This window comes from Dromiciops gliroides, chromosome 5 (genome assembly GCF_019393635.1).
Source record: "Dromiciops gliroides isolate mDroGli1 chromosome 5, mDroGli1.pri, whole genome shotgun sequence".
Lineage (NCBI taxonomy): Eukaryota > Metazoa > Chordata > Mammalia > Microbiotheria > Microbiotheriidae > Dromiciops > Dromiciops gliroides.
This window is the reverse complement of record NC_057865.1, coordinates 197142364-197165597: the sequence shown is the minus strand read 5'-3', so window position 1 is coordinate 197165597 and position 23234 is coordinate 197142364. Positions and strand designations below refer to the sequence as shown.

At 40.8% G+C, this 23234-nt stretch overlaps 1 protein-coding gene across 1 annotated transcript; it reads right to left on the bottom strand.

Annotated features, from left to right (window-relative positions):
- Positions 1–359: 359 nt before the first annotated feature.
- Positions 360–16598, bottom strand: FGF6 (fibroblast growth factor 6). The gene is made up of 3 exons (XM_043969255.1): positions 16250–16598; positions 13993–14096; positions 360–536 (listed from the first exon to the last, which is right to left on the bottom strand). The coding sequence occupies exons 1-3, from the start codon at positions 16596–16598 to the stop codon at positions 360–362; spliced, it is 630 nt and encodes a 209-aa protein (XP_043825190.1).
- Positions 16599–23234: the final 6636 nt, after the last annotated feature.

Genomic DNA, 23234 nt, shown 5'->3' with positions numbered 1-23234 from the left:
GTACTTGTATCCCACGGCAGACATCTATACCTTCCGTTATAGTATAGGATCACAGCAAAGGCTCCATTGACATTCTAGGAGATGAGGACACTCCTCCCGTGTCTAGAGGGTGACATTTCTAGGAAGCGCCAGGAGAACCATATGGATTGGGGTGGGGGAAGAGCAGCACCAAGCAGCCAAGTGGTATTAAGAAGGCTGAAACTGTCAATTTCCTGATATACTCATATCCATGAACGTGAAAAAGACTGGACTCAAGGGGCATCCACGGGGATGGGGTGGGAGAGGGATGCTATTCATTTGTGCAAAATTCAAATAGAGAAGTTGTCGTCCTCTCCAGATGAGCCTTCTTCCTGCTTTCTTCAAATCCGGGGCAGGAAATGAGTGACAGTCATGGCCGGGGACACCTTATTGCCTCGCTTTACTCGTCCGTGCTTGCTCAGAGCGATGTAGGTCCCGCGGTACAGGTCTGATTCATAGGCATTGTAGTTGTTGGGCAGGAGGGTTTCTCGAAATTTGCACTCCTCTTGGAAACTGGGCTGGGGAGAAGAGGAGCAAAAAAGTCGGATGATTGGCAGAGATTGCTTGGGAGAAGGAACTGATGGGAGCGCTTCCTCCCTCCCTGCTAAACCCACTGCATCCCTCAATAAAATGTTGGAATAAATTATAATATGTAATAAAATATTGGAAAATATTGGGAGAATCACAGAATGTAAGAACTGGAAAAAACTCAGACAACATCTAGTCTGATACCCTCATTTTAGAGATAGTAACATAGTAGCTAACATTTATACACAGTACTTTACGATTTGCAAAGAATTTTAAATATATTATCTCATTTGATTCTTAGAAACCCTTTGAGGTAGGTACGACTATTATCCCCATTTTTGGTTGGGTTTTTTTTGTATTTTTTTTTTTTAGTGAGGCAATTGGGGTTAAGTGACTTGCCCAGAGTCACACAGCTAGTAAGTGTTAAGTGTCTGAGGCCACATTTGAACTCAGGTCCTCCTGACTCCAGGGCCAATGCTCTATCCGCTGTGCCATCTAGCTGCCCTTATTATCCCCACTTTGCAAGAGAGGAAACTGAGGCTGACACAGATTATGTGACTTGCCCAGGGTCACATAGTTAGTAAGTGTCTAAATCAGGATTTGAATTCAGGTCTTTCTGACTCCAAGTTCCACATTCTATCCACTGTGCTGCTTAACTTCTTTATGAGGAAACTGAGGCCCAGAGAGATAATATTTACACACAATCTCATAATGAATTGACATAAATGCTAAGACTAGAACTCCAAATCTAGTGCTCTTTCCATGGACATAATTGATAAAGCTCTATGCTATTCTCGAAGACATTGCAGTATTCGAGGGAGTTACACTTTCATTAGATGGTACAGTGGACAGAGCACCAGGCCAAGAGTCAGGGAGATGTGGGTTCAAATCCAGCCTCAGACACTTCCTATCTGTGTCACTTAACTTCTATTTACCTCAGTTCCTCATCTGTAAAATGGTGACACACTGGACAAGGGAATGGCAAACCAGTCCAGTATCTTTGTCAAGCAACCCCAAGGGACAACGTTTCATAGAATTTAACACTGAGTGAACAACAAATACTTTCATTGATCTTGGAATTCCCAGCACCAACCTAGAAGGCAACCCCTCTATAACTTGGCAAATAGTCTCAGAGAATGACTTCAGCTGAAAAAGTCATCACTTTGTGCCCAACTTAGTAATGAGCCTCTAAGACCATGGCTAGGCTGGTCTTCACACCACAGGCACACAGGTCATTATTTTGACTGGACTCAAAGTCCAACCAGATTGGTGGGGCCTACTATATGTCAAGCTCCACTGACATAGCCTTCGAGAACACAAGAGTCAGCTCCGTGCCAAGATGAGGCATTAGAGTAAAACTTTAGAGGTAGTATGGCTAAGTAGATAGCTCATGGAACTTGGACTCAGAAAATCTGGGTTCAGATCCTGGCTCTGTTTCCTTGTCTAATAAAATGACGGGGGATAAAACAGATGACTTCCAAGGTTCACTCCAGATCTAAATCTATCATCCTTTAAAACTAAGGCCCAGTGAAGTTAGCTAATTTGCCTAAGTTGTACAGTTAGTAAGTAGGATTTAAATCCAGGCAATACTCCTCAGCCTCCAATGGGAATTTATTATTATTATTATTATTATTATTATTTTTAGTGAGGCAATTGGGGTTAAGTGACTTGCCCAGGGTCACACAGCTGGTTAAGTGTCAAGTTTCTGAGGATGGATTTGAACTCAGGTCCTCCTGAATCCAGGGCTGGTGCTCTATCCACTGTGCCACCTAGCTGCCCTGCCAGTGGGAATTTATAAAATTTACATAACCATTTAAAAATTTTCCAATTGTGGGGTCCCTTTTTGTGGCTTATCTAATGAAAAGTTTTAATCCTATACTACTCATTCCTATAACTTAAAGAAGACTCACTCATAAGTTTTGAGATTTGAGAATGGAACCAACATCATCTACCAGATAATAATTATTACAATATTTGTTTTCTGCATTCTCAATAGTATGAACTGAAGTACATCCTGCATTGTTACCTTAAGTGCTTGTGTAAGATCAGAGGATGCCTTTACCCATATTTCTGGAGACCTCCAATACTCAGACATGAATTCTCAGATTCCCCAAAGACAACTCTGACTGGGGACAATAAGAGCCATTTGGAGGGGGCAGCTAAGTGGAGAAATGGATAGAGCACTGGGCTTGGAATCAGGAAAATTCATGTTCATGAGCTTAAACTGGGCCTCAGACACTTTCTAGCTGTGTGACCCTGGGCAAGTCACTTAACCACGTTTGCCTCAGTTTTCTCATCTGTAAAATGAGGTGGAGGAGGAAATAGCAAACCATTCCAGTATCTTTGCCAAGAAAACCTCAAGAGGGGTTAACAGAGAGTTAGACACAATTGAGCAACAACAAACAACAACCTAGGACTGCACTTTGTATAAGCCTACAGTTTAGAGTCCTAAGTTATAAAGACACACCTACCATGAAGTAAGTGTTGCAAATATTTATTAGTCTTTATGCAAGAGGAAACTGAGGTTGGGAATCATCAAGTGGTTTATCCAAGATCACATACTTACTGCCAAGAGGAAGGACTTAAACCCAGATATTCTGTATCAAAGCCCCAAACTCTTTCTACCATCCCATTCTGTCACTGGGAGTATGTATACATGGTGCTTTGAAGGAAAAGAAGCCCCCAAAACTAATAAAGGAGGAGAGTAGTGATAACTAGGGCTCACAATGTCTTCCTATTTTGTGCTAATTGGATGGAAAAGTAATGTTCAGATAATGGATGTTAGTTTTATGTCATTTCCCCCCCAAAATCACCCATGGCCTCCTTTTATGCCTAGAGAATACTGCTCTCTACCCTGGCCTACTTTGTGCCAACAATTCCTTGAAAGATGATGTGATTTTCCTATACTACAGCTGGATGTACAAATGGGATTTTGATGAGAGCATGTGACTTTTCCCAGGGATCCATACGATACAAAAAAACACAAATATTCACAAAAGAAAAACCACCCAGGTAACCACATTCGTCACTGTTTCTGACATGAAATGTTCTCACCTGGTTCTCTTATTGACTTTTCAATCGATACTATCATTTTGTTGTTGAGCCATTTCAGTCATGTCTGACTCTTTATGACCCCATTTGGGAATTTCTTGGCAAAGACACTGAAGTGGCTGGCCATTTCCTTTTCCAGCTCATTTTACAGATGAGGAAACTGAGGCGAACAGGGTTAAGTGACTTGCCCAGGGTCACACAGCTATTGTCTGAGGATGGATTTGAACTCATGAACATGAGTCTTCCTGACTCTGAGCCCAGAGCTCTATCCACTGCACCATCTACCTGCCCACTATCATCTTCACAATCCCAGTTTAAGGAACACCAGCTGAGAGACCTTAGCTTTCCTTGGTTTAATTTACTCTCTATAGGCAGGCAGGCTCAAAGTTGGAGAGAGATTAATGTCCCCATTTGTTATACTGCTTCCAGCATTGCTCAACTGCACAGCCTTCATGTGAACAATCATTCTGGGTGCCTCAGTTTTGCTGGGTTTTGTGTGTGTGTGTGTCTGTGTGTTTTTCCTAGAAGCACTAAAACCTGAAAGTGGCAAGAAGAAAGTGAATCAAGAGGCTGGAATAAATTTCCTAAGGGAAGGAAGTTATATTTGGTCAATTGACCTCCTATTAGTTCCATATCATCTGCATATTCACGTGTGGCAGATTTGGACTGTAAATTCCTGGATCCCAATTGTGCACAAGGGAACATTTCTTTGGAAATTGTAGATGTGATAATGGGAAAATCACTAAGAAAGGTCACCCTACAAAGGCGGTCTGTCTAAAGAGGATAAAATGACAATGTTTGTAAAAGGCTTAGTATGGTGCTTGGCACACAGTAAGTTCTTAATAAATGCTTGTCTCCCCTCTTCCCTCCTCATCAATGGCAATGGTCATTTTTATTAAGGCATAACTGACAATGCTGCCACCAAAGAAGCCAAAAGAGGTTTATGCAAAGCCAAGACATCTCATTTGGCTACACAAATGTTTAGATCCTAGCAAGAAGTGAAAATCTTGTTGAAATCATAGCCAAATCAGCTTGCTCATGGGTTCTGGAAGGTGAAGTCTTTTTTTTAAAAAATAATTCCACATGTGATTGAGGTGACATGTTCATCTTTTTCATATTCAAAAGTTTATAATTTGTGGGTGTGTTCTGCCCAGCAAAAAAGGTTTTGGGGATTTTTTGAGAAAAAAAATAAAGAAAATATATTCCACCTTCTTAAATAGTATTCATCAAATACTAAAAATTTGTGGCAATCAATGCCAATTTACATTAAAACAGTTGTTTTTAGTAAAGCAATTAATTTTTTGAAAATGCTAAAAATTTATGAAAACTAATGTGAATGTTGAAACAGTTTTTTTGGTAAAGCAATTACTTTTTTTGCTGAAAATACTAATACTTTGCATAAATGAATGCTGAATCAACATGACTAATGTGGAAATATGTTTAACATGATTGCACATGTATATGCTATATCAGATTACTTGCCATTTTGGGCATGGGGGGAGAGGAGGGGAGGGAGGGAGAAAAATTTGGAACTCAAAATCTTATAAAAAATGAATGTTGAAAACTATCTTTACATGTAATTAGAAAAATAAAATACTATTAAAAATGAATGTGAATTTACATCAAAATAATTGTTTTTAGTAAAGCATTTTGCTTGAAAATGCTAAAATGTTATAAAAATTAATGTGAACTTATGTTGAAACAATTTTAGTAAAGCAATTACCTTTTTGCTGAAAATACCAAAAATTTGCAAAATTAAATGTGAATTGGGGCAGCTAGGTGGCACAGTGGATAGAGCACTGGCCCTGGATTCAGGAGGACCTGAGTTCAAGCTGTGTTGTGACCCTGGGCAAGTCATTTAACCCCAATTGCCTCACCCCCCCCCAAAAAAGTGAATTTACATCAAAACAGGTTTTTAAAGCAAAGCAATTACTTTTTTTTTTTGCATTTTTTAAAAAACCTTTAATTTCATAAACATGAATGGAAAACTTTTTACAGGGATACATGGAAAACTTAGACATGATCATAGGTTTTTAGTTGATTGAGTTTGTCTGTATGGAGACAAACCAACTAACCAGCTAGTGAGCTATACTATCAAGGTTTATCTTCTTGTTTCTCTGTAACTTTCCTAAATACTGTGTATGCATTCTCTTTACCTCACAGCTCCTCACAACCCCGTCTCTAATACATTGCCCATTTTAGCTCCAGAAATATTGTTGCTTGATAGTCTAGGAGAGGGGCCAGCCTGCTCAGTGAGAACAATTGGATTCTATAATCAGTTGTCACATACTAACTGGATGCCCTTGGACAAGTCACTTAATGAGTTTGGGCCTCTGGGCCTCCAACTCTGTGTATATTAATAATTCTTCCCCTTCCTACTTCATAAAGATTAAATGACTTTCATGAAGTCACATGGTAAATAATAGAGTGAGAATTTTCACATAGGCCATCTGACCCCAAAGCCTACAACATGGTGTCTCTTACTACTTTCTCTCTTTCTTAATTTCTAAGCACTATTTTGCAGCTAGGTACTACACTGGATAAAGTGCTGGACCTGGAAGGAATCAGCACTCATCTTCATGAGTTCAAATCCAGGCTCAGATACTTACTAGCTGTGGGAAAGTCACTTAACCCTGTTTGCCTCAGTTTCCTCATCTGTAAAATGAGCTGGACAAGGAAATGCAAACCACTCTGGTATCTTTGCCAAGAAAACCCCAAATGGGGTCACATAGAGTTGGACATGACTGAATAAAACCAAAAATGCATTATAGGTCCTGAAGGAAATGAAGTATTAAGGATAAAACAAAATTTTTTCCTAGATCACTTTTCATCTCAACTTTATCCCTATTGCATTCTACATGTAATATCCACACTAGTAGATTGTAAACTCCGTAAACACAGGAATGATACAGCTTCCATTTTAATCTTCATCCCTGAATCATTTTTTTCACAGTATCTTGATCTAACTAGGTAGGAGGCGTCAAATAAATGTTTGTTGACTTGAGCCAAAATAAATTGCAGACATTCATTAGTAGTTGTGCGGTAACAACCAAAGTTGTTTGGAAATGTTAGCACCTTCATATACTCAGCTGTTACAGGTGGACATTTCTTCTCTGTATTGGTCATTCAATAAACATTTTATCAAGCTTTTACATGTGCCAGGTGCTATGTTAAGCACAGGAGAGATCAAGAAAGTTGCTGCCATTTATTTAGTGGTTCTCGAATTCCTTGGGAGTTTGTGAAGAGGGTCCAAGGAGTTTGTGCTAAAGTTTCTTCACTTGTGCCTTAAGCAGTAAATAATTACTCAAATCATGATATAATTAGAGTTTTATAATTTTGAAAGTAGGGTTTTAGTCATAAGTAGAATAAAATTTTAAAGTTTATCATCTTAGATCTATAATGCAAATTTTGATTGAGAGCTTTTTAGTCAAAAGTCATTATTGAAGTTGTGAGTACTTAATGGATAAATCTAAAAGGATATTAGACCAAAAAACACTTGAAACCACTGCTAGGTCGTAGGAGTGCGAGGAGGTATGACTTTGTATCACTCCAACACCTAACTCAGAGCTCTGCCTGGGTAAGAGCTCAATAGTGTTTGTTGAATTGAAATGAATGTATCAAGACCAAGTCCCTGTATTAGTTGTTAATTTACATGCATATCCTGTGGCTCGGGGAATGTTGGCTTCTCATCTCTGGTGAGAAAGAGTTCCAACCATGTGAATGCTATGTTAATAAAAGCAGCTACTGTATATTATTACTTTAACAAATGAAAATAATCCCACAGGATCACATATCCTGGGCCTGTCATGCCTCCAGCCCCAGGGACTATATGGTCTTAAATTCCATGCTGATCTAATGGGACATATGTGCAACCAATCTCTCTCTAAAACTTCTCTCAGAATGGAAAGAGACACTTTGCAAAGGGACAATTAAGAAATATTTCAATGTGTATTTGCTGTAGCAAAAATGCTCTTGGAAAGCATGGGACTACAATGATGCCAAGTGAGGCTGTCTCTTATGACCTCCTGTCTTTAGGCAGAGTGTTATTCTTAAACCTTCCCCAGAAAGAGAGGAGGATACATTCTGGTTTTAAAGACCCTCAGATAAGAGTCCTGGCCTGGAACTTGGGGCACTTGGGTTTTATTTCTGGTTCTGCTGCAAATGTAGAAGACAACATCTAAATTAAGATCTCTTCTTAATTTGCAAAAATGAAAGTGTTAGAAGAAATAAATCTCTGAAGTCCCTGTAGATTCCACAATCTCTGCTGGCCATTTATTCTAACTTCTCTCAGCCACGACTACTAACTATAAAGTTTTTTCTGTCTATCCTAAATCTTTCCTGTTGCATCCTTCTTCCTTTTCTAATCTCTCTCTCTCTCTCTCTCTCTCTCTCTCTCTCTCTCTCTCTTTCTCTCTCTCCGGGGCAATGAGAGTTAAGTGACTTGCCCAGGGTCACACAGCTAGTAAGTGTCAAGTGTCTGAGGCTGCACTTGAACTCAGGTCCTCCTGAATCCAGGACTGGTGCTTTATCCATTCTGCCACTTAGCTGCCCCTCTAATCTCATTTTTAATTGATAAAGGACAGGTGACTGAGGTCACTTCTTATTTTCCAATCAGTCCTCAACACAATTTATACTGTATTAATCTGCACTTGTTTACACTGCACTTAGAAAAGGTTATTGGAATTTTTTTTTCAATTCTATTTGTCTTGTTTCTCCAACTAGATTGTAAGTTCCACGAGGAACTCAATCTTCACTCTATGGCATGCAGTACTAAGACTGACCCTGGAAGTTTCAATGAATAGTGCCTTCTTCCCATAGACCTTAATTTTAATTTCCCCAAACCCAGGAATCCAGTGCTGTTCATGAATGTACTTCCCTTCCTTCTATCTTCCAAAATAATGCCTTAGGCCACAGAATCAGAGAATTGTAGAATCCCAGCATTGGCAGAGGTAACAGAGGTCATCAAGACCAACCCTCTATTCTGATTATAATAACATATCTAATTCGTTTATTGCTTTAGAACCAAGGCTCTAAACCTGAAATGCATGAATTATTTTTTAAGATTGTGATAACTGCATTTCAATAGAATCTTTTTCCTTTGAAATCCTATGCATTTTATTTCATGCATTTAAAAACATTATTCTGAGAAAAATGGACCCTTCATTAGGGGTGAAAGGGGACCATGACATAAAAAGTGGTATGAACCCTTAATTCAGAAGCTACAGAACTCTACAACATTATTGATAGATGATTATCTGGCTTCTAGCTGAAATTCTCCAGTGCTGGGAGCCCACTATCTTCTGAGGTAGTCCAGTCACTTTTGCAAAGCTTTCATTGTTAGAAAATTATTATTGTTATTTTTTTATTTTTTAAATTTTTTTGGTGAGGCAATTGGGGTTAAGTGACTTGCCCAGGGTCACATAGCTAGTGTCAAGTGTCTGAGGTCGGATTTGAACTCAGGTCCTCCTGAATCCAGGGCCAGTGCTCTATCCACTGCACCACCTAGCTGCCCCCATTGTTAGAAAATTAAAACATATGTTTCCAGAAAGTCCTAATGATCAGATTCCAAGTACAAGGGGAGAGCTAGTTTTTTCAGTGCAAGGCCTTTTGGTACCTTTCAAAATCATACCTATGTATGAAGAGTGCTGGTCATATCTAGAATAGGTACAACAACCTTAATACCAACACAACCCCAATGTCAAAAGGGGAAAAAGTTAGTTTTTTGTTTGTTTGTTTGTGGGGCAATGAGGGTTAAGTGACTTGCCCAGGGTCACACAGCTAGCAAGTGTCAAGTGTCTAAGGCCTGATTTGAACTCAGGTCCTCCTGAATCCAGGGTTAGTCCCTACTGTGCTACCTAGCTGCCCCTGAAAAAGATAGTTTTAATGAAGTTTTGTGAAAGGAATATTCTTTGTCAGAGCATGCAGCCTTATTTTTGATTGGGAAAATCTGGTGACAATAAGTATAAGCTTCTCCATGCAGTATTTGTCTTTCCTTCCTTCCCCCATCCCCATCACCCCTTTTAGCTTTTGGGGAGATCTCAGCCCCCCTCATCCAGGGAGAAATCCCAAACCTCTGGGGAATATAACCTCTGGGTGCAAATGGCAGCCTTCCTTGCTGAAAACCATTTTGCTGTTCCAGTTGAGAATCCTGAGTGAAGCAGCTCTAAGAGCTTAAGGAGAAATAGCTTGAATGAAATCATCACCCGGCAGGAGCCTTCCTGGCTCTGAGATCAGTTGGGCAATTGTTTTTTTAGATTGTGATAACAACTTCTAAGGCCCCTAGTTTGGTGTTGCTGGGTTGGGAAGGGGAAAGGAGGGGGGTTAGACAGACCACCTGGTCTCCTGCCTTACCAACTGTCAGCTGCCGTCAGCGCCCACGACACAGGCTCTGTAGGGCCCACGTTCCTATCCTAGCGACTCTCCCATATAGCTACTTAGAGTCCCGAGCAAAGGTGGGGGTTGGGAGACAGTCTCCTATATCAGAGAAGAGGCTTTGATGAACCAGGCTTCTCTCTGGCCAAATGCCATGGGGAGAGGAGAATTAAGGGTTTGGTGCTTCCCAAAGGGATTCTCCCTTTCTTGAATCCAACCATTTAAGAATAGTACCTTTTACCAACTTCTGTGCCCCTTTTAAAGTTACTTGCCTCATGGTGTGCAACAGGGACATGCAAATGTTCTATACACGTCTCTAATAGTTAGACATTTAAATAATTTGGCTCTGCTTTCCATTTGTGTCTTCTGGGTTTCTTTTCTTTCTTTAGCTTTTTCTCTTTAAAAAAAACCCCCAATTTCATATGCTCATCCCTTTGCAGCCTTCCTTCCTAGTATAAGTCCTGGGTAAGATTGCGAAATTTGTTATTAATTTTTATAGTCCCCCGTCTTCTCTCCGCACCCTTTCTACACTTTTAGCATGCCTCCAGATGTCCCAAGTGCCCTTGGGAGAGGGCATCATAATATCTTAGAGGAAAGCATGTTAATATCCAATAATAAGTGAATTCCCAGATGGACTTAAAACTAAACATTCCCCTTCCCAAAGTTTTACACTTTAAAAGGATGCCTAGAAGTGATAATAAAACTATTATCTGGGAGCTTCTACTTGGGAGACAATTTCCTGTAGTGGATAGAATGCTGAATTTCAAGTTAGAAAAGCCTGAATATAAATTTGATGCCAGCCTTTTACTAGCAGTATAATCATGGAGAAGGTTTTTGTTTTTTTTTATAATCTTGTTGTGCCTCAGTTTCTCATTTGTAAAATGAGGGGTCTCTTCCAGCTCCCAATCTATGGATAGTCAAGCTGATTGGGAAAACATTCTAGGGTCCTTGAAATCACTTCATAAAGGAGGCTGCCTACTCTTCCTACTGGGAAAGCCGAGGCAGCTAAATGGCACACAAAAGCATTAGGGTTGGAATCAGAAAGCTGAATTCAAATCAAACCTCAGATACTTCTTATCTGTGTGATCCTGGGCAAGTCACTTAACCTTTGTTTGCCTCATTTTCCTCAACTGTAAAATTAGAATAATAGGGACAGCTAGGTGGCACAGTGTATAAAGCACTGGCCCTGGATTCAGGAGGACCTGAGTTCAAATCTAGCCTCAGACACTTGACACTTACTAGCTGTGTGACCCTGGACAAGTCACTTAACCCTCATTGCCCCGCCCCTCCCCCCCAAATTAGGATAATAACAGCACCTACCTCACAGGATTGTTGTGAAGGTCAAATAATAACATACTTGTGAAGTGCTTATCACAGTGCCTGGCATATAGTAGTTGCTATTTAAGTGCTTTTCCCCTTCCTTTACTCCTCCTCCCCAAGTTCCTTGTACTGTCTTTTGGGAGATTCATAAATTAGGTCACTACTTACTCCTTAAAAGACTGTTTCATTTTTTATCTTGGTACTCTTTGCAAAGTGCCTGACACAGTAGGCTTTTAAGTGTTGATTGTGTGATGATCAATTATGACTAACTTAGCTCTTCTCAGCAATATGAAGATCTAAGACAATTTCAAAAGACTCAAGGTGGAAAATGCTATCCACATCCAGAGAAAGAAATGATGGAGTTTGAATGCAGATCGAAGAACACTCTTTTTACTTTCTTTCTTTTTTTTTTTTGGTTTTGTTTTTTTCCTTTTGTTGTTTCTTCTTTTACAACATGACTAATTTGCAAATATGTTGTATGTGATTGCACATGTATGACCTATATCAGATCGCTTGTCGTCTTGGGGAGGGGAAAGAGAGAAAAATTTGGAACTCAAAATCTTATAAAAAATGAATGATGAAAATTATCTTTACATGCCATTGGAAAAACCCCAAATACTATTAAAATAAATACTTGTTGATTTATTGTTTGATTGATTGCTGAAACTATTCTGTCCCATGCTCACTGTGTCTCTCCAAGATAATTACTCTGTTTAAGAATTCCTGTTTTAATACTCTGTTCCATTTCTTCTTCTCTCCCCATCCCCCATTCATAATGATAAAACCTTCAAAAGAGCTAAATGATCATCAGGAAAGACTTCCCAGAAACCATTCTGCACATCTGAAAACCTGCCTTTGTTCTAGCCCATGTACCAATTTTCTCCGACAAAATATCTTTCCTCAAATTTTGTTTGTGGGGTTTTTTTTGTTTTTTTTTTTGTTTTTTGCAATGAGGGCAATGAGGGTTAAGTGACTTGCACAGGGTCACACAGCTAGTAAGTGTTGTGTCTGAGGCTGGATATGAACTCGGGTCCTCCTGAATCCAGGGCTGGTGCTTTATCCACTGTGCCACCTAGCTGCCCCTGTCCTTAACTTTCAAAACCACCTTCTTGTTGTTTCTATTGGAGGTGTAAAATGCATTTCTTGACACATGCTAACCATTTGTAATTCTTGAAAACTGCTTTGAGCTACTCCTTGTCCTTGGGGTTAAGGATTTCACTGCTTTAACCTTTCCTAATAGGGACTTTATTTCAGTAGAAAACAAAGCACAAATTAGTGAACTAGAGAGAGAGAGAGAGCAGAACATGCTTGGAATATGAATATGGCAACCAGTAAATCCTAAAATCTCACAGGGAACTCAAAGGTCATCAAGCTCAGCTCTCACCTGTGACAAAATAATCCTTTTTCTCTACCAAAATGTCAATTACTTCTTTCCTAAGATATAGTGATTTTAAAAAAGCATTAATGCCATAAATAACAAAGAGAATAATTCTGCAACCTGTTATCTGGGACTAGGAGAGAGTAGATTGGATTTGGGATCAGAGGATTTGGACCTGGGTCCAAATTCTTTCACTTTCTACCTTAGTTGAGCCACTTTCACTCTCTGGGCCTCAGTTTCCTCATTTGTAAAATGAAGGGGGGTAGATCTAGATGACTTTTGCTGCCTCTCCAGCTCTAGATCAATTAACCTATGAAACCTGAAGAGTAGAAACATCTCATCTGGGTTGCAGAGAATTTCCCCACCTCAATACCCCAGATCCATTGGAATTCAACCTTTCTACAACCACTTCCTGAGAGAATATGTTTCCTGAAGAAAGAGACTGTTTCATGTGGTCCCTTTGTACATCCCCCCGCCCCGGACATAGCACAGTGCCTGGTATATAATGGGTACTTAATAAATGCTTGTTAATTGATTGTGGGGAACAAGAACTGCTGTACCTCACCAGTCTTTTTTGGGGGCAAAGAGCAGTTGAATCACTTTATGTCTTTTCTGTAAACCCTCTCACAAAGAGTGACAAACAGCAGCTCTCAGTCCCACAAAACCTGTACCTACTTAATCCTGAGTGTGTCCCACCCAAGGCAGTCTGGGAAAAAAGGTGGAAGAAGAAGGTTTTCCCCTCATTAGGGCTCCCAAATTCCTACTGACTCTGAAGGGAGAGAAAATGAAACAGAAGAAATAAGATCCTTTTGTTAGTACTTAGACCCTAGAACAGGGGTTTTCAATCGGGCTCCATGGATAGATTTTAGTGGGTCCATGACCTGTCCTGGGGAAAATGTTTGATAACTATTTCAATATATTCAGTTTATTTTGCAGTTCTATGTATTTTATGCTATGCATTTAAAAACATTATCCTGAGAAGGAAACCAGGGATTTTTCTGGACTGTCAAAGGTTAAGATATAAAAAACATATTTTTGGGCAGCTAGGTGGCGCTGTGGATAGAGCACCGGCCCTGGAGTCAGGAGTACCTGAGTTCAAATCAGGCCTCAGACACTTGACACTTACTAGCTGTGTGACCCTGGGCAAGTCACTTAGCCCCAATTGCCTCACTAAAAACCAAAAAACCCCCATATTTAAAAAAAAATGAAGACTCGCCCTCTCACCCCACCCCAGACCTTCCTGGGAAGCATGTTCGTTGTAGTTCTCATTCATTGCAGACCTTGAGGAGAATGGGAAGAGTAAAGAAAAGACTCCATGTACTCACCGTCCCATACAGTCTTCCTTTACTGTTCATGGCCACAAAAAGAGCGCTCCTTACTCCAAACAGACTCACAACACCTCGGTCCACTGTTGAAATTTCCAAGAGACCTAAGCAAAAAGGAAGGGTGATTGCATCCAGCTCATGGAAGGCTCCGGGGGGAAGGGCCCTCAGAGGTCTCCTGTTCCAATGCCCTTGTTTGACTAGAAAGAAAACTGAGACCTAAGGAGAAGGGGCAGCTTCCTCAATGAAAAAGAGAGCTGGAGGCAGAACAGGAAGCAGGGCAGGATCTCTGGACTGCCCACTTCCCACTGTATCTTCTTGCTTCATTGGGGCTTGTGTTCAGCAATGAGGTATTTCAGCATTGAGGTATTTCAGCATTGAGGTCCAGCTAGAACCTCCGGATTTAGGGGTTTAAGGAGGACATCTAATTCATGCTCCTACCTTCAGGAAAGCCCAGTCTTCCAGAAAAGCTGCTTATGTTAATTAGTCCCTTATAGCCCCCCAATCTTGTCCAGTCCCCCCTCTTTTTTATACTGACCTTTGGAAAGAGGCATCATGGAATAGTGGATCAAGATCCTGGGTTTAAGCCTTACCTCTGACAGGTAACCCTGGGCAAATCCCTTAATTTCTCAGTGCCCTGGTCAACTCCCTAAAATCTAATTTATAAAGGAGGCACACTCCTGCATTGTTAAATGGAATTCCTCAAGGGAATTCCCAAGACCAATGAGCTCATCAGTTCATTTCCCACTTTGGAAAAGGAGCCGGTAGCATCCCTTCATGCCAGTTTCCTTTCTGTGTCTCACAATTCTCGATAGTCCAAAAGTACTTTCTGCTGTTTAACTCCAATAGTTCAGCTATCTAAGTCAAATACCCTCACTGTGCTTAATTTAATTTGTGGCCAACCAAAATCAGTCCTTACTAGGAATGGACCCACTTGTAGGAGAGTGGGGCAAAGAGACCAAGTCTGTGCCCATCTCATTTGAGTTTAAAATCTAGCCTCTCAAAAGACATCACCTTCCACAAGGAGCCCTTTTCTCAAATCAGTGTAATTTAGCTGAATGATCACCAAAATTAATCAGGAGGCCAAGGCTTGCAGGCTATATGATCTTTAAGGTAAGTCGCTCCTTTCTCAGTTTCAGTTTTCTCAATCCTAAAATAAGGGATTTAGACTAGATATCTAAAGTCTCTTTAGAGATTTGTAAGATTTAGAATGGGAAGGAACCTTAGCCGTCATCTATTCTACTACCTCATTTTACAGATGAGAAAACCAAGGCCAAGAGGGATGAAGTGACTTGTTGGACACAACTGGTTAGTAGTTGGTGACAAATTCTAACCCCAAGGTTCCATGAATTAACTGGTATGATCTCAGACTGGTCTGCTAGAGTCCTTAAAACTTTCAACTTGATTTCCTCAGTCTATTCTCCTCCCCCTAGGTCCTGGAATCAGGATAGTTGTCCCTCCCCTTCTCCCACCCCTATCACAAGCAGAACATTTTAGAAAGAAGAAACGGGTGAGAAAAGAGGAAGGGGGTGGGATAGGGATTTGGGAAGACCCTTGGCTAGAAATTGCAGAAATTCCCTCTCTGTGAAACAAAACCTTTTAAAAAATTATAAGCTAGACTCTAATTTGGTCCAAGGATTCCTGACACATACTCCTTCATGGTTTCCAAAACTGAAGGACTTCAAGGGATCTTAATAAAGTAATAGATAGGACTTTGCTAATCCTATGGAGGTAATTAGAAATTATAATATAATAATAACTCACATAGTGCTTTACAAAGCACGTCCCTCACAAACACTCTATGAGGTAAGTGCAAGCAATAGTATCCTTATTTTGCACTCAGTTGAGTAAACTGAATGTCTGTAGTTATGCAGCTAGTAAGTGTGGGAGCCAAGATTCAATTGCAGTCTCTGCCCACCCTCTGGCCCAGGCCAGTATTCTTTCTGCTGGTGCCACTGTTCCTCAGGTGTTCAGAGAGATGATGGTGAGAGGCTGTGAGGAGCCTTAGCCAATCACTTGCCACCACAAAGGGTCAGACTTGAGTGTGTGTGGGGGGGGGCGTCAGTGGGAACAAAAGTGGAAGAGGAATGACAGGGAGGATCCCCCTCCTTCCCTTTCTATAAGAGATCTATGAGCCAGATCTGCAGATTGTAGCAAGTTTCCTTCCCTTGTTCCACCATAAGGGCACACTTTGCTTCCCCATCCTTCTCTCCCAGGGTCCTTATTCCCCAGCCGCCCCACCAGAGGCCACTGCACTTACTGTAGGGATTCTCATCATGGGTCCCACTGATCCTGCCATCTGGGGGCACCTGGAGGTGAAAGCCAATGCCAACGTTGCAATACAGTCTCCTCTGCCTCTTGATCCCCAGCAAGTAGCCACTCTCCCAGTTACTGCGGGATAGCCCACCAGGCAGTCCAGCCTGGGGCTGAGACCCCAGCAGTGTCCCCCAGCCCCTTTCCAGGAGCACAGGGTTGGCCAGGCCCCCTACCAATGGCCAGGGCACCAGCATGCCAGCCAGAATACCCAAGAAGATGAAAGCCCACAGGGTGCCCCCGAGGCAAGCTCCTCCTGCAGGCATAGTGATGAGCAGCTTCTGTGGGAAAGCCATCCACCTTGCCTCCCAGGCACGTGGTCAGAATTAATGGCCCTAAAAATACCGCCCTTCTTGTTTTTCTCCCTTCAGCATGGCCGCAGGGGCTTATTTTTGGAAGGCAGACTACAGCTCCTGACATGAAACCAAAACCTTCCTCAGGCACTCGGGTTGGGAGCAGAGGGACCCTGGCTGAGCCTCTGAGGATGGTGGAGACCATGGCTCAGAGACTGTCTCCCACTCCCTCACTCTAGCCTGCTTGGAGGACAATTATATTTTATTTGACCTATCTTTAGAGTTCAGAAAGCCAGCCCTCCTCTATACCCATCATCACCCTGACGTCAACTGGCCGAGGTCACTTATCCAGAGCTGTAACATTAACCTGCTCTTCGGCCCTGGCTCCCACCACCCTTCCCTCCCCCAAGGGATGTTGAGAGCCAACAGACACTGTCATGCATGTGAACTATGAGACTGGAATGAAGCTCGGAGGAGCATCCCTGGAAAGGAGATAGTTGGGAGGAGGGGTGGGGAGAGTTTGGTAATCAGGAAGAGAAAGAAGCCTTGAAGGACCAAAATTGGGTAGTCTGGCAAAGTCTGGTTGCTTATTTTGATATGAAAGGATCTAAGTGAGGTTTAGGACTCTTCCCTGGGCCTTGGGAAGGCTGGTGATGGCTGTGGCCCAAAGTAGGGCATCAGTGAGGAGTTTTCATCACAGAAGTTGGGAGGATGTCTATCCACTTCCCAGGGGAGGGGAATGGTCTATTGAAAGGCCTTGAGCAGCCAAACCCAGAATGCAGAGAAAAGTAGGGTCTTTGGTGGAAAGGGACATCCCTCAGAGGGCAGAGGGATATATGCCTGTGAAAAACCAGTGGAAGGAGGGATACTACAAATTTTGGACATTCTGCCCAGTGGCTTGAATCGATGGTAACTTTGTCCAGCAGAATTTAACTAGACTAGTCATTCTAATCTTCCCACTCCCTTGACTACTTAATGTATCTGGATGACTATATCCCATCCCTAAGTCTCTCTCTTTGCAATTGTCCTAAATCCTTTTCACTCAATCTTCAGATTTCTCCCCACTGAATTCCCCCAAACCTCTTTTTTTGGGGGTGGCAGGGCAATGAGGGTTAAGTGACTTGCCCAGGGTTACACAGCTAGTTAAGAGTCCGCATTTGAACTCAGGTCCTCCTGAATCCAGGGCTGGTGCTTTATCCACTGTACCACCTAGCTGCCCCCTCCCCTAAACCTCTTGGTCTTACCTAAATCCCAAATCCATCATTCCTTACTTAAGTTTCTCAAATATTCTTTGGAATAAATTTGAACATACAAAAATTTTCATAAGGCTGAAACATCCTGATAAGGCAGTTACCAGATTAAGTTAAACTGTTTGATTTTGTAGGAAAAGCATTGCAAGTAAGAAGACCTAGGTTCTAGATAGCTCAATCACTAACTAGCTATGTGACCTTAGACAAGCTATTTTATATCTCTGGGCCTCAGTTTTTTCAGCTATAAAATGAGAGGTCTAGAGATTAACCAAAATCTCATGTCACGTGCCACAATAAATTTTAGATTGATCCGCCATCTAAATATTAAAAAAAAACAACACATGCCTTTAAAAATGTAGAAGACAATGAACTATTTTATCTTTCACAACTGTGGAAAGAAGATAAAGCTTCAATAGGCTTTGACTCAGGAAGTTATAATAGATTAATTAGATGATTTGGATTATGTAAAAATAAAGTGACTACACAACAAAAAAAATGCAGCCAGAATGAAAAAGAAAGAAAACAACTAGGAAAAATTACATTAAACAATTCTGATAAAAATCTGACAACAAAAATATAAGGAATGTATTAGTATTTATATATGTATATGCATATATACATACACATATATATGTAACTATCTCTATCTGTATATATATATATATATATATTTGGGGAGACAAGAGGCATTAATATATGGGGAGTCAGAAAAGCATCATGTAAGAGATGGCATTTGAACTGAGCTTTAAAAGAATTCTAAGAGGCAAAGGTGAGATTGTCTGGGCAAAGTGGACAGTCCGTAAAAGACACAGAGAAAGGAAATGGGAGTTTTGCATGTAAGGAACAGTCAAAAGAATTGTTTGACTGTATTGAAGAATGAAAGAGAATAATATGCAACAAACCTAGCAAGGTAAATTGGTACTGAAGTGTTGTGAAGGGCCAGACAGAAGAATTTACAGATGAGTCTATGGGTCAAAGGATGTATTCCCTAAAGAAGAAATAAAAATTTTCAACAGTCACATGAAAAGTGTTCAAAATTTTTAATAAAGAGAAAAAATCAAAACAACTTTGAGATGCCACTTGATACCCATCAAGCTAGTAATGTTAATAAAAAGACAATAAAATTTTATGCTTGTGCAGGTATGCTAAACATACATTTGGTTGCCCAGCTGGTAGAGGCATGGATTAGTCCTACCTTTTCAGCTAGTATCCAGAGAGTCTGCTGGAGCCAGCTCAAACCAACTTGCAAGAGCAGATCATTAATTTTTTTTTTTTGGCGGGGCAATGAGGGTTAAGTGACTTGCCTGGGGTCACACAGATAGTAAGTGTCAAGTGTCTAAAGCTGGATTTGAACTCAGGTCCTCTTGAATCCAGGGCCGGTTCTTTATCCACTACGCCACCTAGCTGCCCCCAGATCATTACATTTTTAATGTGAACATTTAGATTCAAATCAGAGTTTGGTTTATTGTTTCGTTGATTGTCTATACTTAAGAAAGTTATAGAGAAAATGTTTAAAATGTAAATTAAACTTAAAAGTATATAATGTACACATGTTTTTCCATAGAGCCAATTGTTAAACATTTACCAACACACCTCTGATTCTATCCAAGGCTAGAATTTGAACCCCTCATTTCTAGTACAGTGTTCTAAACGTAATATAGCCATTGACAAGCATGACATTAAAGACAATTATAACAGCAACAACTTCATGCCATAAACATGATAAATGAGGTGGGAAAAGATCTGGAAAACAAGGAAGATGTGGGTAATATGTGAAAAAGCAACATTAGTCAATTAATCAATAAATATTTATTAAGCACCTACTATGTTCCAGGCACTATGTTTAATACATCTTTTGGATCGGGGTTGAGCATTATAATAATAATAGATTTTATAGATATATGTACAATTGTTCACAAAGATGAAAAATATGAAAACAATAGCAACAAATGAGGGAATTGCATCAAATGGCATTTACACATTAAATGTCCTTTCCAACTCTATAATTCTTTGATTATTTCATCATTTTTTTTTCCAGCAGGATATAGGAAGATATATTGTACCTTGGGCCAAGGCAAATATGCCTGGTTTTATCTGTCTTATTTCCTCTTCTCACAAATAGTACACATTCAGTTCTATGATTTACAAACAGGTTGTGCTCCTCCCAGAAGCCCTCTCTGATTTCCCCTGCTGGTAACAACTTATCCTCTCTGAGTTCACACAGTATTGGGTTCTGCACCTCTCTAGTGTTAGTGTATTCATCTAATATCACTTATTGTAGTAATTTGGATTTGCGTCATCCTCTTACTAGAGGGTAACTCCCATAAGGACAGGGAGCTTTGTCTTATGGAAACTCTGTAGAACTTTCAAACCTAGGGGCAACTAGTTGGCACAGTGGATAGAGCCCTGGATTCAGGAGGACCTGAGTTCACATCTGCCCTCAGACCCTTGACACTTACTAGTTGTGTGACCTTGGGCAAGTCACTTAACCCCAATTGCCTCACCAAAAAAAAAAAGCACTTTCGATCCTAGCACAATGCTCTGAATACAGTAGGTGATTAATAAATGTTAATTGAATTGAGCTGAATTAAATTATGTTCTGGCAATTTGCCTGTCAACCAGTTCTCTGAAGTCAGACAGCATGCTCTCATAAAATAGAGAGGGATAGAGTTGGTAAGAATCTTAATCTGGTTCTTGTTGGATCTCTTAATTTTACAGAACTAGTGATATTAATATTTGGTTACCAGGCCAGCTAATAACTCAATAAACATTTATTAAGTGCCAAGCATAAGGCCCTGGGCTAGGTAAGTACAAAGATTTTAAAAAGTGATGCAGTCTTGTTGGTGGAGCTGTGAACTGATCCAACCATTCTGGAGAGCAATTTGGAATTATGCTGAAAGGGCTATAAAGCTGTGCATACCCTTTGACCCAGCAATATCACTTTTGGGTCTTTACCCCAAAGAGATCATGGAAAAGGGAAAGGGATCCACATGTACAAAAATATTTATAGCTGCTCTTTTTGTGGTGGCAAGGAATTGGAAGTTGAGGGGATGCCCATCAATTAGGGAATGGCGGGACAAGTTGTGAATATGAATGTAATGGAATACTATTGTGCTGTAAGAAACAATGAGCAGGAGGAGTTCAGAGAAACCTGGAGGGTCTTGCATGGGCTGATGATGAGTGAGTTGGGCAGAACCAGGAGAATATTGTGCACAGTATCATCAACATTGTGTGTTGATCAACTGTGATAGACTAGATTCTTCTCACCAATCCAATGGTACAAGAAAGTTCCAAAGGACTCATGATGGAAAAGGCTCTCCAAATCCAGATAAAAAAAAGAAAGAAACTGTGGAATATGGACACTGATTGGACTGTACTATCTCTTTGGGTTTTGGTGCTGTTGTTTTTCTTTTTTGAGGTTTTTCCTTCTTGCTCTGATTCTTCTTGTATAACATGACTAATGTAGAAATATGTTTAATGTTATATATCAGATTACCTGCTGTCTAGGGGAAGGGGGCAGGGAGGGGAGGGAGGGAGAAAAAATTTGAAATTGGAAATCTTATCTAAACAAAGGTTGAAAACTTTAATTAATTAATTAATTGATTTTTTTAAAAAGTGATGCAGTCCCTGCCCTCAAAGAGCTTACATTCAAATGGGGCTGGGGGTGGGGGGGGGGGGTGGGGAGGGGAGATAGAACAGGTACACAAATACCAGTGTAATTCATGGTCAAGGGTGAAGGAGACAAAGGGGAGGCCCAGATAGAAAATACTCTAGCCAATTTTAAGGACTTACATTTTGATAGGGGGAGTGGAAGCCATGGCCACCCCCATCTGCATGCAGAGCTGATTTAGTTTTGGGAAATCACCAGCTCCTAGAGTGGAGCAACAGGACAATGGATTGCCTCTTTCTCCCTGAAAGGCTTTGTTGATTTGATCACAGCTCTCAGATTAAGGGTGAGGGTGGGGGAAACTGAGGATGCTCTATACTTAGGGAGTTCCTGGTCCCAGGGCCAGTGTAGAGTCTCAACTCTCCCAGGGAGAGTCATGAAATTGACTGGATAACAGTCATGGGGGTAACCTAAGACTCAGACTCATCTTTTAGGCTGGGATCATTTGGAAGCTGAGTGTTCCTAAGATGTGGACTGTTTCAATTTGGTTATGCGTTTTATGAAAAATTACTTCACTGTCCCATCTAAGAAGATGCTTCTGCCTAAGTAGTTTCCCAGATGCTGTTTTTGTTAAATAAATGTCCAACATCATCATGTAATGGAAATAATTCTGGACTCTGGATGAGAAGAGCTGGTTCCAGTATTGATTTTGCCACTGATTGGTCTTGTAATCTCAAGCAAGTCATATGACTATAAATTTAGACCTTCGAAGGGAGCAATAGTCTCATTGTTCAAATGAAGAAAGTGAAACCCGAACATAGGGAGTGACTTGGGGAGGTCACACAGTAGCAAGGTACAGAGTCAGGATTAAAACCCAAGTCATTTGTGCTCACTGCAATGTTCATTTCATTATAGCAGGCTATCTCTGAATCTCTTTCCACCTCATTTTCCTTGTCTGCAAAATGGGAATAAGCAGCTAGATAGAGAAGTAGACAGATTTCTGGCCCTGGAGTCAGCTGGATCTCAGTTCGAATCTAGCCTCAGACATTTAATAGCTGTGTGACACTGGGCAGGTCTGTTTGCCTCAATTTCCTTGACCATAAAATGGGGATAACAGTACCACCTACCTCTAAGGGTTGTTGCAAGGATCAAATTGAAAGAATATTTGTAAAGCATTTAGCACAGTGCCTAAATACAGTCCGTGCTTAATAAATGCTTATTCTCTCCCTCCTCTCCTCCCAGCTAGCACTTAACAGGGTTGTTGTGAGGAGAGCACATTGTAAAATGTTAAGTGTTACGAAAATACAAGCATTTACCAAATTAGGGTTCATTGGCCATATCTTAGGCATTCTTGCATATGTGATATCTGATTTAATTTGGTATTCTTCCTTGATGAGAGACTCATGGAGCTGACTGGCCTGATCTTTGTATGTATGTGAACTCATGGTCTCCTTGTTCTAGGAACATAGATTTAGAGATGGAAAGGGTCATAGAGATGGACTTGTTGAACCCAGTCACCTCATTTTACAGATGAGAAAGCTGAGGCTGTGACCAAGGATGCATAGTGACTTTGGACAAGTCAATAAGTTACTCTATGCCTCGGGGTGGATTCAGTCCTGGAGGAGCCTGCTTCTAATGAGAAGGTCCAGTCTCCTGTTCTTTATACTCTTTAGCTTGGTAAAACCCCACTCTGGTACCCTGGATATGATTTTACTTGTGATTTAGTAGATTTTGGTTCATAGCTAGGTTTTCCCCAACCAAGGGTTGGAGCGAAAAGGTACT

Excerpts from the sequence above, each read along its gene's own strand:
- FGF6 (XM_043969255.1), bottom strand. The coding sequence starts at position 16,598 with ATGGCTTTCCCACAGAAGCTGCTCATCACTATGCCTGCAGGAGGAGCT. Across the intron at positions 14,097-16,249 it reads CCATGATGAGAATCCCTACA|GTCTCTTGGAAATTTCAACA; the intron begins GTAAGTGCAGTG and ends CTTTTTGCTTAG. Across the intron at positions 537-13,992 it reads AAGGAAGACTGTATGGGACG|CCCAGTTTCCAAGAGGAGTG; the intron begins GTGAGTACATGG and ends TCTTCTCCCCAG.